Raw genomic sequence first — 15,168 nt, 5'->3', positions numbered from 1 at the left:
CAGTAAAACAAATAATTGTTGCATTACAATCTTGTTTTCTAAGCTGTTGTAGTAAAATATGAAATTATAGATTGAGTTACACAAATTTTATATTTAACTGGCTACCCCGCGGTATTTACCCTCATTGATTTGCTCCTGTTGGTTTTAGCGTGATGACATAATATTATGTGTGATGATAGCGCCTAAATTAAACAGACCCTTTCATAATAAATAGTATTCTTACAAACGACTGTGGATAAGGTTTTATTAAATTATATTTAGGTACCTCATTTTTATAACTATATACATAACATAATATGATATTATATAACAATAAAAAAAGTGTATGATTTTTTTGCAAGAGCAATATAACGATATGCGGTCAATTAAAGTTGATCTCTTTTTATACATTTGTACATTTGCGTATAATTATCTTTATTATTCTTTTGTTTGTCCATACAAATACATGTGATAAAAAGCTCAGTTCAGCTCAGCGAAGCTATACTTAATATTATAAAGCTGAAAAGTTTTTTGTTTGAACGCGCTAATGTCAGGAACTACTGGTCCGATTTGAAAAATTCTTTCGGTGTTAAATAGCCCATTTATTGAGGAAGGCCATATATATATATCATATATATATCATCACGCTAAGACCAACAAGAGCGGAGCACCGCGGGTAAAACCGCGAGACACAGCTAGTTAACTATAATAATTCATTTAAGGCTTATATTTGAGAGCTGTGTAGTTCTGTTTGTACATCAACACTTCATAAATTAAACAGCAATCAGTTCATTACTTCAATCAAACATAATTTGTTAGATAATCGTAATAGTCAGATACGATTTGCACATCGCGAATGCAATAGTTAACGATTACAGAACATTTTATTATACAATGCACATCTCGAATTTAATTTGATCTTATTTCAGGTTTAATGAAGTCAATGACATACTAAAATAAACTGACCACTAAGTATGAATATCGTAAACGTATCTTGATACTTGTATATTTAATTTTAGGTAAAAAATTAAAAATCTTTTGCGTCTGCTACATTTGATACTACAAACAAAACATTTTTAAATGTAGCACTAAATTATCATACTGAAGCTGTTATATTCTTTATTATCTTCATTTACAATTTGGTCATAAAATCCTTAGAGCATAAATGCTCTAAGATAAAATCGGATGCTCTAAGAAAAAACTTTCGAATGCTTAATGTTCGTATTTATTTGCTCTAACAAAAGGAAGCATTTACATAGAAGCAGTAAAACATCTTATCAATGCTCCAGGCAGTATGAATTTCACTTCGAGCAAATTTAAATAATTATGCATCTTGTATAAACTTGATTGAATGTTACAATCAACGCGTATTTATTGCTAAGAGTTTGCCAACACTTTTCCATGTTTTAACGTAGTTTATATTTCAATAAATCATAAGTCAATACTTGATATTTACCTACAAAATAGGGTTTTTGCTATGATTACTGATTAGTGATAACAAATCTATACTAATATAATAAAGCCGAAGAGTTTAGTTTGTTTCAACGCGTTAATCTTAGTAACTACTGGTCCGATTTGAAAAATTCTTTCGGTGTCAGATAGCAACAGGAGCGGAGAGCTAGTAAAAAGTAACGGCAAATGATGCGTTAGTTTACATCGTCATTCATGTTGACAATTGTCTTAATAATTACTCTAATTCTTTCGAGAGCAAGAAAACTAAAGCTAACAATAAAAGCAAACGTTATGTAAGTTATTCCGCATTCAGGGAAACAGCGAATTGTGCGTTTGCGGTATGTGATTATATTGTTTTGATAAAAAATATTCCTTGTATCTTTCTCTAAAGTCTAAACGATTCCTTACTTTTTATCAACAATTCTTGCATTTAATCATACTTTATGCAATTTATCTACGTCTTTACTATATTCGTTTTGTAACTGTTTACAAACTATTCATATCTCCTTGACCAAGAGCAAATGAAATTATAAAGAATGTTATAAATATGCACCATGACACAGACACTATCTTTCGTAACAAAATAAATTAATTATATACATTGATTATGCGATGATCAAGGTCTAAAATAACATTTAGAAATTATTTAGATTTTGTCACGCAATTTGTTTAAAAGATGTAAAATTCTTTATATTCATGTATATTTCATGTATGAGTCACTTTAATTCTTCTTTATTTTCGTTAATATGATAAAAACTATCCCAAGCTGAATACTCTAATTTATCAATATTCAGCAGATTTTTTAGCATGTAGCCATTACAGCCTCAAATATTACTGTGAAATAGAGGATATGTTTTAAATCATCTTGATATCTATTTGAATGCCATAAAACCAAAAATATAAATTCAACATCTTGATATCTTCAATTTATGCATAATATAAAATATAATATTACTTATTATATTCTAAACAATCACGTGACGATTTTATATCTTTTATATTTATACCTATATATCAAGTAAGTATAACGTTAACTACGGAATTCCTCAAACTCGGAGCCAAGATAAAAATCTTTAAGACGTGTATCTTATATGTATTAATTAGTTCAATATTATGTTATGTAGTATGTGTATTGTGTAAGCCTTACTAGCCGTCCGCCCCAGTTTTGCTTGTGGTAGATAGGGATATCACACAGGGATCACCTACATGTTATCCAACAGCGAAATAATGTTTCAAATCGGTCAATTAGTTCCTCTGATTGGGAGGTTCGAACAAACAAACAAACAACACAGCTTTACATTTTTAGTATTATTTACATTTTTCTTCTGTGTCAAATAAAATGTTACATTCACAGATTTCAGTTTATTTTTAATGAAATAAATTTAGATCAAGCTAGTAAGTTCAGCTGTTGATTTGAGGAAGCAACGCTCTTCCGGAATGAATAAAGTCTCAATAAATATTAATGTTATTTTCTAAAAATATTTACATAGATAAAAGATGGCGAAATGTACCTATTTGCTCCAATATGCTCATATAATATTGAATACTATCATTATTTTAGTAAGAACAACAAAAAACTAAACCAAATATTTATAAATCTTTGGTTTAGTTTTTTGTTTTTGTCATTTGACTTGTAGATATAAAATAGTAAGTTTATAGAATCAACGTTACTTCACTACATTATAAACAGGTTACAAATTAAAAAAGTACCATAGTCATTTGCCAAATTGTCTCTACAACGCTCAAACGTTTCATAGAAAATATTCACCTACTAATGTAGCAATTGCAAATGCTTTTATAGATTATTTCCCAACAGCGACTGTAGTCCAGATATTAACTTTATGGGCTATAATAAAACTATATTGTTTTTGTACATTGCCAACTTGTACAATGTATAATATATTAACAGAAACAATTAGTATATTGCTCAATGTTAAAATATTAACCTCGATCAAACGCTTTCCTTGCCCTTGTATTTCGTATATAAAATATTAATTTTTAATTTACATATTAAATGTTACTACTAGTCCGATTTGAAAAATTCTTTCGGTGTCAGATAGCAACAGGAGCGGAGCACTGCGGGTAAAACCGCGGGGCACAGCTAGTTAAAAGTAATGCTCAGAATCCAATACTTATTTATTCTTTCATTTATATATAGAATTATAAACATCTATAAATTGAAAATATTTTTTTTTACAAATTAATATCAATTTACATAAATTCAAAGTTTTCCATTCCTTTCAAGTACTTAAACGTTTTTTTAAGGTTTAAAAATCATATTTTAGTCAAATATTATCAATAAACTAACAATTTAAATATATTTCAATTTGATAGTGAGGTAAATAATTTATTTCATAAATTTTCCTTCTATTCAATATTATCGAGATCACAAATACAATTACGGGCTCTGTCAATTGATACGATAGTAGGGACTGGATTTATCTAAAATATGCTTTCTCTTATCTAATACACATTTCATCGTTATATCTACTTCACTATAGTTTATATTTTACCTAATATCTTATTGAATATATTTATCGACTATGTTTGGGAAGATCAACAGAAAGAAATGTAAAAAAGATTTATTTGTCACTCGAATAGCATCTTTTTACATCACCAATCTCAAAACAAACACTACAATTTTATAGAATATAATTTGCAGAACAGACATTTTTATTTAATAAAAAAAGGTTTTCTCAAATTCAGAACTTTTCCGGGTAACTTTTCAATTCAATCTCAATAAATGTAAGTAAGTTTACATTATTTTCCATTATTTTCAAGCATTACTTCCTACATAAGATTACAATTTACATCCAATTGTCGTCAATCAAATCAATTTTTGCTTTAAAGCCAAGTACAATTTTGTTACTTAAAAGACAAACAAAACCCTATAAGTTAAAGCTCAGAAGAAAATTGCATCAATATAGACATAATATATGTAGTACCAAATTGATTTAAAGTTTAGTCTATCAACGACGATTATATCTATTAATAGACCACTCCTATTCTGTATTACAAAGTGTATATTAATGTATTGTGATACTTTAAATGTTATGGTAATAGAAATTATGTAATTTATCGAACTGCAAGATCGAGCCTTACGCGCCGTCTTCCGTTAAATTTAATTGTGCTGAACGAACTATGTAGACTACTGTTACAACCTGAATTATAACAATAGACAGATATTATACGTACCTTCATTAAATTGTAGGCTGTTCGAATTAGATTGTATTTGTAAATGTATTGTGAAAGAAATTTCACTCTTGTCATTAATAGGAAAGCAGGAAAATTAGAAGTTAAATGTGTTTGTTTTTTATGCATATTTTATTAAAACTGTCAACTGTATTTATTTACTTAACTCTTTAATAGTTGTACAGTTAAGAAACCTTATAACTACTTACACATAGAACAGAGTACAACTATTTTGGCGGCCTTATCACTTAATAGTGATCTATATTTCCTCGATAGAGGGGATTTTTACATTTATTTAACTTTACATTTATTTAACTTGCACATTGGACTGATTTTACAATTTCGTAGTTATGTTTGGATAGGTTTATAGATAGAATTAACACGTTTTTAATATAGATACTATATTATGTTGTATGTTAAGTAGAAAAAAGCTATGATATGCCACGCCGTAAAACGATCTGTAGCCGCGTTGAATACTTTTTGGTAGGGGTAAAATCTTATGACAATAATGTCGTCACCGATATGTTAATGTAATGAAATTGCAAATTTAAATACGTACTAAATTTCTAAGTTATAAGTTTTCACTTTTATCAGCAATTAAACGACTGCTTGCTTTTTATTTAAGTCTGAATTAAATAAATATTCTCTTGTTTAACGGATATGTGTAAGTGTAAACTGAAATTCTTAACCTACATTTCGCTGCACTTCCCACGTTTTTCCGCCTTGGTGTAAAATATTAACAGTCATATATCAACGACAGCTGCTAAATGCATAATAATTACTCACCACAGCTTCCTTCATTATCAAAATTTACTTTAATACCTTATTTTACCGTATACTTATAGTATTTTACATTGATTTTACCAAACTTGATTGATGTGTGTGTAATCAATCATATTTTTTAGTTTCAATATGACAAAACGGTTGTCTAAAATAATGTTTGAGAGACAGCTGTTTGCTGCTCCGCCCCTAATTATCTAAGCATGATGCTTCAGAACCTATAATCTTCCTCGATAAATGTACTATTCAATACATAAATAATTTATCAATTCGACCCAGCAGTTTCTGAGATTAGCGCGTTCAAACAAACATAACCTTCTGCTGTGTGATATTTATATACTCGTTCTATGTGTTACAACTTTTTCATATCGCTCAATTAGAGAAACTCAATTCTATTGTTTCAAAATATCCTCTAGATTACAGCACATTAGTAAATGATACCAACTGTATGATTTATCAGCGCTCTCGACTCTCGTAATCCAGGAAATCGCGTCTCACTATCGTCTAGCTGATATTTATAAGTTTAGTGTTACATTTATACCCTTCTACGTAACGATTTAATAAAATTCTAATTACAAGATTTATATATTATATATTATTACAAGATATAAATATAAGTATAAGAACACAAGTGTAGCTTTAGGAGCTATGGCTAAAGTCTTCTCTTATACAATTTTCATACGAGTACATATTATGTACTTATATTATTTAGTCACTTAACTGTCGTATTTTTTCATTGAATTCGTTCCAAGAAAAAGTTATACAGGTTAAAGAATTGCTTTACCTGCAAAATCAATTGTTCCTTAAAAATTGTATTATCGATATTTAGCATTATATATGAGAAGATCAATCAAATGATTCACGTAACTGATTGCAAGCGGATGTGTTCGTGCACTAAGTAATTATTCAATGTAAAATACGTATCAAAATTATGAAAAAACTGATCCTATTAATAACATAAACAATTAGACTGAACAGTGAATGATTAAAAGAGCTACATTATGGAACGGCCTCATTGTTTCGTAATTACTGGTAATAATTACGTATTTAAATCGTTCACTGGGTACATGGAAGAAATATTCAAATAATAAATTTTTGAACTATAACATTATAAACATAAAAAGAGCGTGTGTACCGAGCTCACTTGTCAGAAGTAAAACTTCTTTGGCAAGATTCAAAGATACCAATATCGTTGCCTTACTCCATGACGTGACGGTATTGCCATGACGCCGAAATTTTATTCTCAATGCGCCTAAAGAAGGTTCACTTAAAAGAGTTTTGTTTATCTTTAAGCTTCTTAACATAATATATTTATAAGCAAATATATTATTGTAAGAGAGTAACAATACAAAAATGTACAAATAAAAGCATTAATTATTATGATAGTCTTTGTTATACTTAAAATTAGCAAATTGTTCGCTGTGAATAAAAGTAATGGCACAACTATTACATTGTTAATTAAATTTAATTAAAATTGTGAACTGCTCGTATTATTGTGTCATTTATATATATAATATAAACATTTTTTCGTGTAGAAGCGACAAACATACATTTTTCCTTTTTGTAATTTTTATGAAAGAAAGGAAAGAGAACAATATTATTATTTACTTTATATATCAGGACTCCATCCACAATCTATTATTGTAAAAAATATATAAATGTACAATATTTGTTTCCGTATAACAGATACTCTAACTAAATCTGTATTTCATGATCTTTTTATTTTTTCAGGTAAGCTATCCCGAGGAATCAGTAAGTATGTAAAAGTTCTTATTACTACAGGTGCTGCCACACACACGTAGCGGCAATTCTCGGAACTTATAGCAGATAGAGCCTCTTTTCGTCGTATACATGAAACCTTTCATTTCGTTACAAACATATTGAGTTTTACGTATGTGTAATAATTCCAAGCACTACCAGTAGATGGCTCTAGTAAATTGCTTATTGGAAGCCATTTGAATAACGATTCCAACTGTGAATATTTTAAAAATAATTATCAATTACATAATTATGAACTCAAGTCAATATACTTGTGTGTGAACTTTTATATGGACTGTAATTTTTTCTAGATTCGGAATGTTTTTACTATCAACGTAATTTTTTAAAGCGTCAGTTTTGTAAAAGCTTGAAATTCCACGCTAGATGCGACTATTTCTTTTTCCTGTCGATTCTAGAACGGAAAAATTAGGAACCTTTATAGTTAGTAAATTCCGTGATATTAACCAGGATGTCTATAGGATATAATAACACATAAAAAACATTAAGATAAAACGAATACTGATTTTGAAATTTATCTCAATTGATTGTTGACAGCGTAATAGTTCCTAGATATAGAAGTAATGTAGCTGTTTAGTCGTGGGAAATGCATTCCGCTATGTACAAACCGGTAACCTACTTGATTGTATGAATCACAAGATACAAATAAGATCGAGAGTAAATGATATCGAAAGTAAACCTGACTGGGCAGTGTTTATGTTCGCTTTTTATTACTTCAAATTTACATAATTTTTGTGCATAATATTATACACAAAACGTTAAACTTAACGCCATCGCTGCAGTTATTTTAAAAGAATTAAAAATATGGTTTTATAATTTTAGCATCGACTTACACGTTTAAAGATTTTTTTTGTAATCGGTAGGAGAATTAGATAAGGGCTATTAAACTGTAGCGTACATCCAGACTTAGCATAAATCTTTAACGTAAAAAATATCCTGTATATATCCCATAAAACATTTCTAAGACAAGTTGTATTTGCAGTAAGTTTTTAAGTCGCGTCAGCGTATTTGTTCCAGTGGCTTCAACATACAAAATAATATTGCGATTACAAAATCTTTGAATGTTTGTTTTCTTTTTTTTATTTAAAAGCACGAGTTTTTGAGCATAGAGTTTGCTTTGATATAAAGTAATTCGTTTGCATCATAGTTATATAGGAAAAGACAGGGTTTCTCTGCATTGCGTCCATTTAACGCCTTTCCCAATTTAACATTAGGTTATATATAATTGATATATAAATAATTTTAACAAAAGGGATATATTAGTACACTATATCCCTTTTGTTAAAATTATTTATAATAAATCATTATATTCATTTTTTTTTGCATTTTGGAAGCCTATTACTTTTACTAGGTCTAAAATCGCGAAACGTTATCAGGATGCAGGACGTATGCGGCATTGCTATTATTCAAGGAATGACTAATCAGATCTTCACGTAATTTAGATATAGGTGGATAGTAAGGAAATACATATTATTATATTAACTACCTACTATTTACACGGATACAATGTAAGTGAAGCCGGATACTGAATTTAGAAACACGTATTAAAACAAGGGATTTTGTGGCTTATTGACCAGTCTAATGTATATGATATATCCGATACCAGTACTAGATAACCACATTATTGCCCAACATATTGGTTTCCAATTAGCTAATGTTCGTATTCATATCTCAATTTGGTAAGAGATTTTACACTTTAATATAATATCAACTTTAACCAAACTTTAACATTAGATACAATACCGGAGCTTTCATTTATAATCAATTTTTCAGATTATTTCGCTTATAAACATTGTTTTTACTTTTTTAATAACTCATTCTTCTATTCCATCTCGTAAAACTAAATGACTTGTCTAAAAGTTCCCAATTAAACATCTACACCAAATCTATACCCACGTATTATGACAAACTTAACTAGAGGATAGACTTTATTTTTAGTTCAACTACATATTTGTTCTTATAAATAAGATAAAATAATGATAACACATATACATTACATGTCATTGTTACGAGAAAAGCTTATAACTTTTTACGTGAATGTGGCATAACTAAATCGGTTCCTAGTTAGCGCGGGAAAATATTGTTTAATGTGTTCCTATGTAATCAGAGTAAGCTATTATCTACGATACAGACTGGTGGCTAGATATTATAACGTGATGTATGCGGTTACCGAAAGATATTTGAACAGACAGTTCTGGACTGATAGGCATAAAAATATCAGAAGCTTTTTGATTATAGATAATAAATAGTAAATAAAAAGCTTCTGTCATTTCCATATTGTATAATCTATATTTTAGATATTATGGACTAGCTGCGCTCCACGGTTTCACCCGCGTGGCTCCGCTCCTGTTGGTCTAAGCGTGATGATATATGGCCTATAGCCTTCCTCGATGAATGTGCTACCTAACACCGAACGAATTTTTCAAATCGGATCAGTAAGTTCCTGAGATTAGCGCGGTCAAAAAAACAAACTCGTCAGTTTTATAATATTAGTATAGATTTCATTACTCTATGAAAGAAGCTTAAATTACATAATTATTCGGAAAATCGTTTTTTTTTTTTTCATATAAAATAATTTATTGCCATATATAAATTCCGATTAAATTTCATAGATTATGATTGATTTGCTAACAATAATAAACATTCTACATTCGAAGAGGTTGTGAAATGGTCCATTGTATGTAGAGATAGGCCGCTACTGTGAACAATAGGTGACCTTTAGCAGTAGGCCGTTGACTTGTTATAAACCTTGTGACGTCATCTTAACCCTGTTATTAATAATAATTCTGGATTATATATACATATTTAGAGCATCACATAATTTTCTCTAAATAATTCATTCTGAAAATATATGTTAGAATCATACTTTTTTTAACTTTTTAATAAAAAATATTGAATAACATTTTAACTTTTCAATCTATCTACATAGTTTTGTACACATAAGACACTTTATATAAAATATGTATACCTTGTAAATGTAGAGGAAACTTGCAATGACATAAGGCACATAAAGCTTGTATGCGGTGTACTTGAAAGCGGATTGAATTTGCTGGCTATAGAATAAAGCCGCCATCCTGTTACAACTGACCCGAAATTTTGTGGGTCATTTGTAACAGGATGGTGGTTCTACAGGGGTCTTAGTACGCAATGACAAACAGAAAAATGATGGTCAGAACGCTGATACCGGATACCTTAAGATACTATAATATAAAATATAACCGTATCTTAAGATAAAATATTATAGTATCTTCACCGTGTGACGCGCTTTATATTGTCATTGAAATTACATTTTCTTGATGTCACTTTATCTCTTACTAAAAGAGAAGAAATAGGTTTCGAATCAATTACGTATTATTTCTTACGGTTATCCGATGTTCAATAATACATATTAATAATTATACTCTGATATTACCCAATGACGTAATTCTTTACGAGAAATATCGCAAATTACGTAAAACGTTACTGTAGTTAGCACTAAGTATGGGTAAAGTTAATCCATTTTGTAAGAAAGCACAATTTTATAATAATTTTAGAGCAAGTACTTTAAGACAATATCATAATACTGATTTATATAAGGTTTCAATTTGCATAATGATCAGTTTCGAATTTCGCTTCAGGCTTCAAATGCAGGGTTGTGACTTGCTTTTATGTAATGATATTATTATTTATAATTTATAAATATTGTTGATATACAATATTTTTATTGGATTAAGGTTACCTCATTACATATTTAGATATAAACCCACATATTATGTGTGTAATGTGTATGACAGTGGACCTATGAGTAAAGCTCGTTTATATTTCAATAAATTTTCAGATCATTTGATCTTTTAAATATCAAAGTCATTAGTATAAGAGAAACTTTTAAAATATCGCAAACTTTACAAAAAAAATCTATTAAAAAAGAAAAATCACGCGTATCACGCGCAAAGCCTAGGCACATAATTTGTACACCAAATGAAACGGTTAACAGTAACTTGCAGTTTAAAATAACCAGGTCAAAGTGATATTATTAAAATTTTAGTTAAATATCAACAGATTCAATGTAAATAGTGAGTTTGGTGGTCAACAAGATTTCCACTTTTGTGGAAAATTATCGAATTTTCTACATCACAATAATTTACAACATATTATGAATAGTAATATATTTATTGACACTTTATTGCATGAAAACAAAATACATTTTGATAGATTAAAAATATAGCACAATGGGCGGTCTTATTACTGTGCAGTATCGCTACTCAGTATCTCTACCAGGCAAAAAAATATACTGAAATAAAATGTACTGTAGTATACATATTCTACAATTCGTGTTTGACAACATTATGTAAATAGGCCATGAAAGCCCTAAGCCTTTATTCCATTTCAATTAATATTCACGATATTAAGAAACTAATACACTTTGACGATTTCCTGTTTGTTTTTAACATGTAATAAACACAATTTAGAATGCAATGAGAGCAAATGGTATTACCCATAACAATTCTCTATGAACACTTTAAACACATCACACGTATCTATTGCGACTGCCGGGTTCAATATAGGATTTATAGTTTTAAATTTCACAATCGTGTGTTTTTATGTAAACATCGAAATTGCTTTTAGATTTTTAATTTATTGTTAAAATATAGGTTGTTCTTAATTCTTATATTATATACGAATACTAATATTTTTATTTTATGCAAATAGAATCTGTAATTTTAAGTATTGGCGCCCTTTTTAGAGATTCATACCACAAAAGGCAAAATAATTTTTTTCGGCTTTCTATCTCCCTGTCCCTTAACTTCATATTATTACTAAGACCCTTTACTGCAAATTAATTCGAGATGAAATGGAAACTATAAACAATTTTAATTGTCTTCTAAAATATCTTAAAGCTCAGATTTTTTTATTAATGTTAAAAAAGGATGGTGCCCTTTAAAAACGTCTATTATTATCGACACCCATAAGAATCAAAATTTATGAGGTTATTTTTATGCGAGAAGTATACAATTTTGTACGCTGTAATAGGAGCAAATATGAGTCGCCCATATTTTGTGTCTATTCTTTTCATAAAGCCTTAAAGGCATTGAAAATATATTCTAATTTCTATCTACAAAATAAAAATGCTCAGATAACATTTCTCAATATTGTAAAATGATTTATAATCTACATGTTATTATTAACGTCGTTAATGACTTTAAAATATGCTATAACACTTGTAAATAATCACAATGTAAGCAATCGACACTCTCCGATGCGGTAAATTTAATTCCAAACAAGTTACTGACAACTTTCATTACGAGACCAAAGAGCGCATTCGATCATATTTCGTATACAGCAATCAGATTAGTTTGAGGAGTTACAAGTAATGATGGTCACCAGTATTATGAAAACAGTTAATATGTGTTGTTAGCAAATTACTTCTTGTGCAAACGAACGCGTCAGTCGCTACGAAATACTCGCATACCATAGTTATAATTAGAAAATCAACTTGAAGGTTCTTCAAATGTTAATGGCATCTGTACTGCAAGAATGTACTGGAAAAAATTATTTCGTATAAATTTTGTTATGAGTTATTATAACCGTCGTTTACAAAGATTTACTTACATCAGTTACGCAAAACAACGGCATATATGCGTTTATTGTCAAATGTTTCGACATCATTTAACTAGCGGCGATCCGAGTGGCTTGCGATGCGATACTAATCTAGGCCGTATTATGTCGTATTTCGCAAATACTTACAACCCACGGATCGAATAATAACATACTATACGTAATTACTCAGAAAACAATAGGGGAACCAATAAAAGATTTCGTTCATTTTTGGCATCGCCAAGTTTTATTACTTAAAATAATGGTAACTTTTTTTCTATAAAGGGAAACAATTTGTCGTTTCTAAAGTAACAGGTACATCAACTCGAAATTATACAACGCAACAACCGATCAGGTTTCATACAAAAATAAAAAAAATAACAAAAAATAATATAAGCAATTCGTATCAGTGCAAAACAGTTGAGCCTCAGAGTATTATCCAGAGATCTAGTGGGTACCAATATCCACTCTGATAGTTGACTCACTGGCTTAACCATTACTTTGTGCTAATCTTATATTATATATCACAATAGAGCCTCTCCTTCCTGCAGCCATTAATAGCTTCCATGATGACCATACTCGTGACCATGGCCGACGAGAACTGGCACCTTAACGGGGTAAGGTACGGGTTTCTCAACGTGGTATGGAACATGCTTCTCGATGTGGACTGGGTAGGGCCTGTCGACGGGCACATGGACGGGCACTGGCACGTGCTTCTCTACTGGCACGGGAATGTGCTTTTCGACGGGGTAAGGCGCTGGCACATGCACTTTGACGGGGTAAGGCACTGGCTTTTCAACGTGGACGGGCACTGGGCGGTCGACGGGTACCTTGACGGGGTAAGGCACGGGCTTTTCTACGGGGTAGGGCACTGGCTTTTCAACTGGGTAAGGCACAGGCTTGGGAATGTGGACGGGGTAAGGCCTGTCGACGGGAACCTTGACGGGAACAGCGACTTCCTTGTAGACTGGGTAAGGAGCTGGTACGTGGACTGGTACCTTCACTGGGTATGGAACCTTCTTTTCAACTGGGTAAGGTGCTGGCACTGGAACTTTAACGGGATAAGGTACTTCCTTTTCGACTGGGTAAGGATGGGGCACGTACACCTTAACTGGAACGGGTCTGTCGACAGGCACGTGTACGGGGTATGGGACTTTCTTTTCAACGGGGTAAGGCTGTGGTACATGTACTGGTACTTTGACGAGCTCCTTAACGGTGTAAGGGACGTGTTTGACCACTGGGTAGGGTTGAGGTACGGGAACCTTTACGGGGACGGGGACGTGTTTCTCAACGGGGTATGGGATATGTTTCTCCACTGGGTAAGGAACTGGGACGTTCTTTACAACTGTGATGGTCTTGTGGGTTTCTTCGTGTCCACCGTAACCGCCTAAGCCACCGCCGAAGCTACCTCCGTAACCACCGCCGTAGCTACCGCCGTAACCGCCGCCGTAACCACCGCCGTAACCACTGCTGAAGCCACCGTCGAATCCTCCATGTCCATATCCGAGACCAATGAGACCACGTTTTTCGTGTTTCTTTTCGTCGGCTGCCGCCTTATTGTCGGTTACTGCCACTTCTTTTTCTGCTGTCTTGGCTTCTTCAGCATGAGCGAAAGCCAGAACAGCCACCAGACTGGCGGCCACGAGCTGTAATTAAAAGATCACATTAGAATGCATAAAAAAATAAGTCGAAAATTGCTAACAAAGAAGTTAAACGGTTCAGTTAGTTATTTTTGGCTAAGAAAAGGTTTTATTTATATAATTCTATGCGATTCTAATTGAAGGTTAAACCTTCACTATTTATTTAACATTACTTAGAATTCAAATATAGTGCTCTAGTACTATTTCCGTATTGAGCAATGTAGTTTGAGAAATAAGGGCAAATCCAGAAAATCGGTTGCACTATCACATGAAACACTTGCACAAGCACAATTTATGTTAGACACACACCATGAGCTTCATGATGCTGCGTTTGGTTGGTTGCACTGAAGGCACTGAGGTCCTGAATGCGAATGATGCATGTTGGGTCTCAGCTTCGATATATATATGAGCGGCATGAGCGGCGGAGCGAAGAAAAAAAGACACAGCTCTGTAGGACTACGTTACACTTTCGCTTTCGAGGGGTATCATAAAGCGCAAAGCCAAAATGCTCCATATTGGCGTTGTGGAGATTCGGACCGGTTATGTTCGAGATAATACGGACAGTTCCTGAAGCTTAGTAATATCTGATAACGTCTATACCCATTAACTATTTCGTGACATTCAATTAAAGTTACATTATAATCAAATTTTGACATTTATACATAAATTAGATTATATAAACGTTATTGACCTCCACATCACAACGAAATGTATAGTTGTACGTTTCTTAATTCACAAACATGCATACGTATGTAGTTGAATGTTTTGTTTATAT

At 31.5% G+C, this 15,168-nt stretch overlaps 2 protein-coding genes across 2 annotated transcripts in view; one reads left to right on the top strand and one right to left on the bottom strand.

The window, feature by feature from the left end:
* Positions 1 to 15,168, top strand: part of Ance-3 (angiotensin-converting enzyme Ance-3) — a 94,155-nt gene that overhangs the window by 26,101 nt on the left and 52,886 nt on the right. The window lies entirely within an intron of this gene.
* Positions 12,973 to 14,827, bottom strand: LOC149485297 (uncharacterized). Its single transcript, XM_089700044.1, has 2 exons — positions 14,703 to 14,827; positions 12,973 to 14,399 (listed from the first exon to the last, which is right to left on the bottom strand). The coding sequence occupies exons 1-2, from the start codon at positions 14,712 to 14,714 to the stop codon at positions 13,308 to 13,310; spliced, it is 1,104 nt and encodes a 367-aa protein (XP_089556170.1). The 5' UTR covers positions 14,715 to 14,827; the 3' UTR covers positions 12,973 to 13,307.

This window comes from Colias philodice, chromosome 10 (assembly GCF_061535455.1).
Source record: "Colias philodice isolate Cphi_HAF_F1 chromosome 10, ilColPhil1 Martin Lab GWU primary, whole genome shotgun sequence".
Classification (NCBI taxonomy): Eukaryota; Metazoa; Arthropoda; class Insecta; order Lepidoptera; family Pieridae; genus Colias; species Colias philodice.
This window is presented reverse-complemented; position numbering and strand designations above follow the sequence as displayed.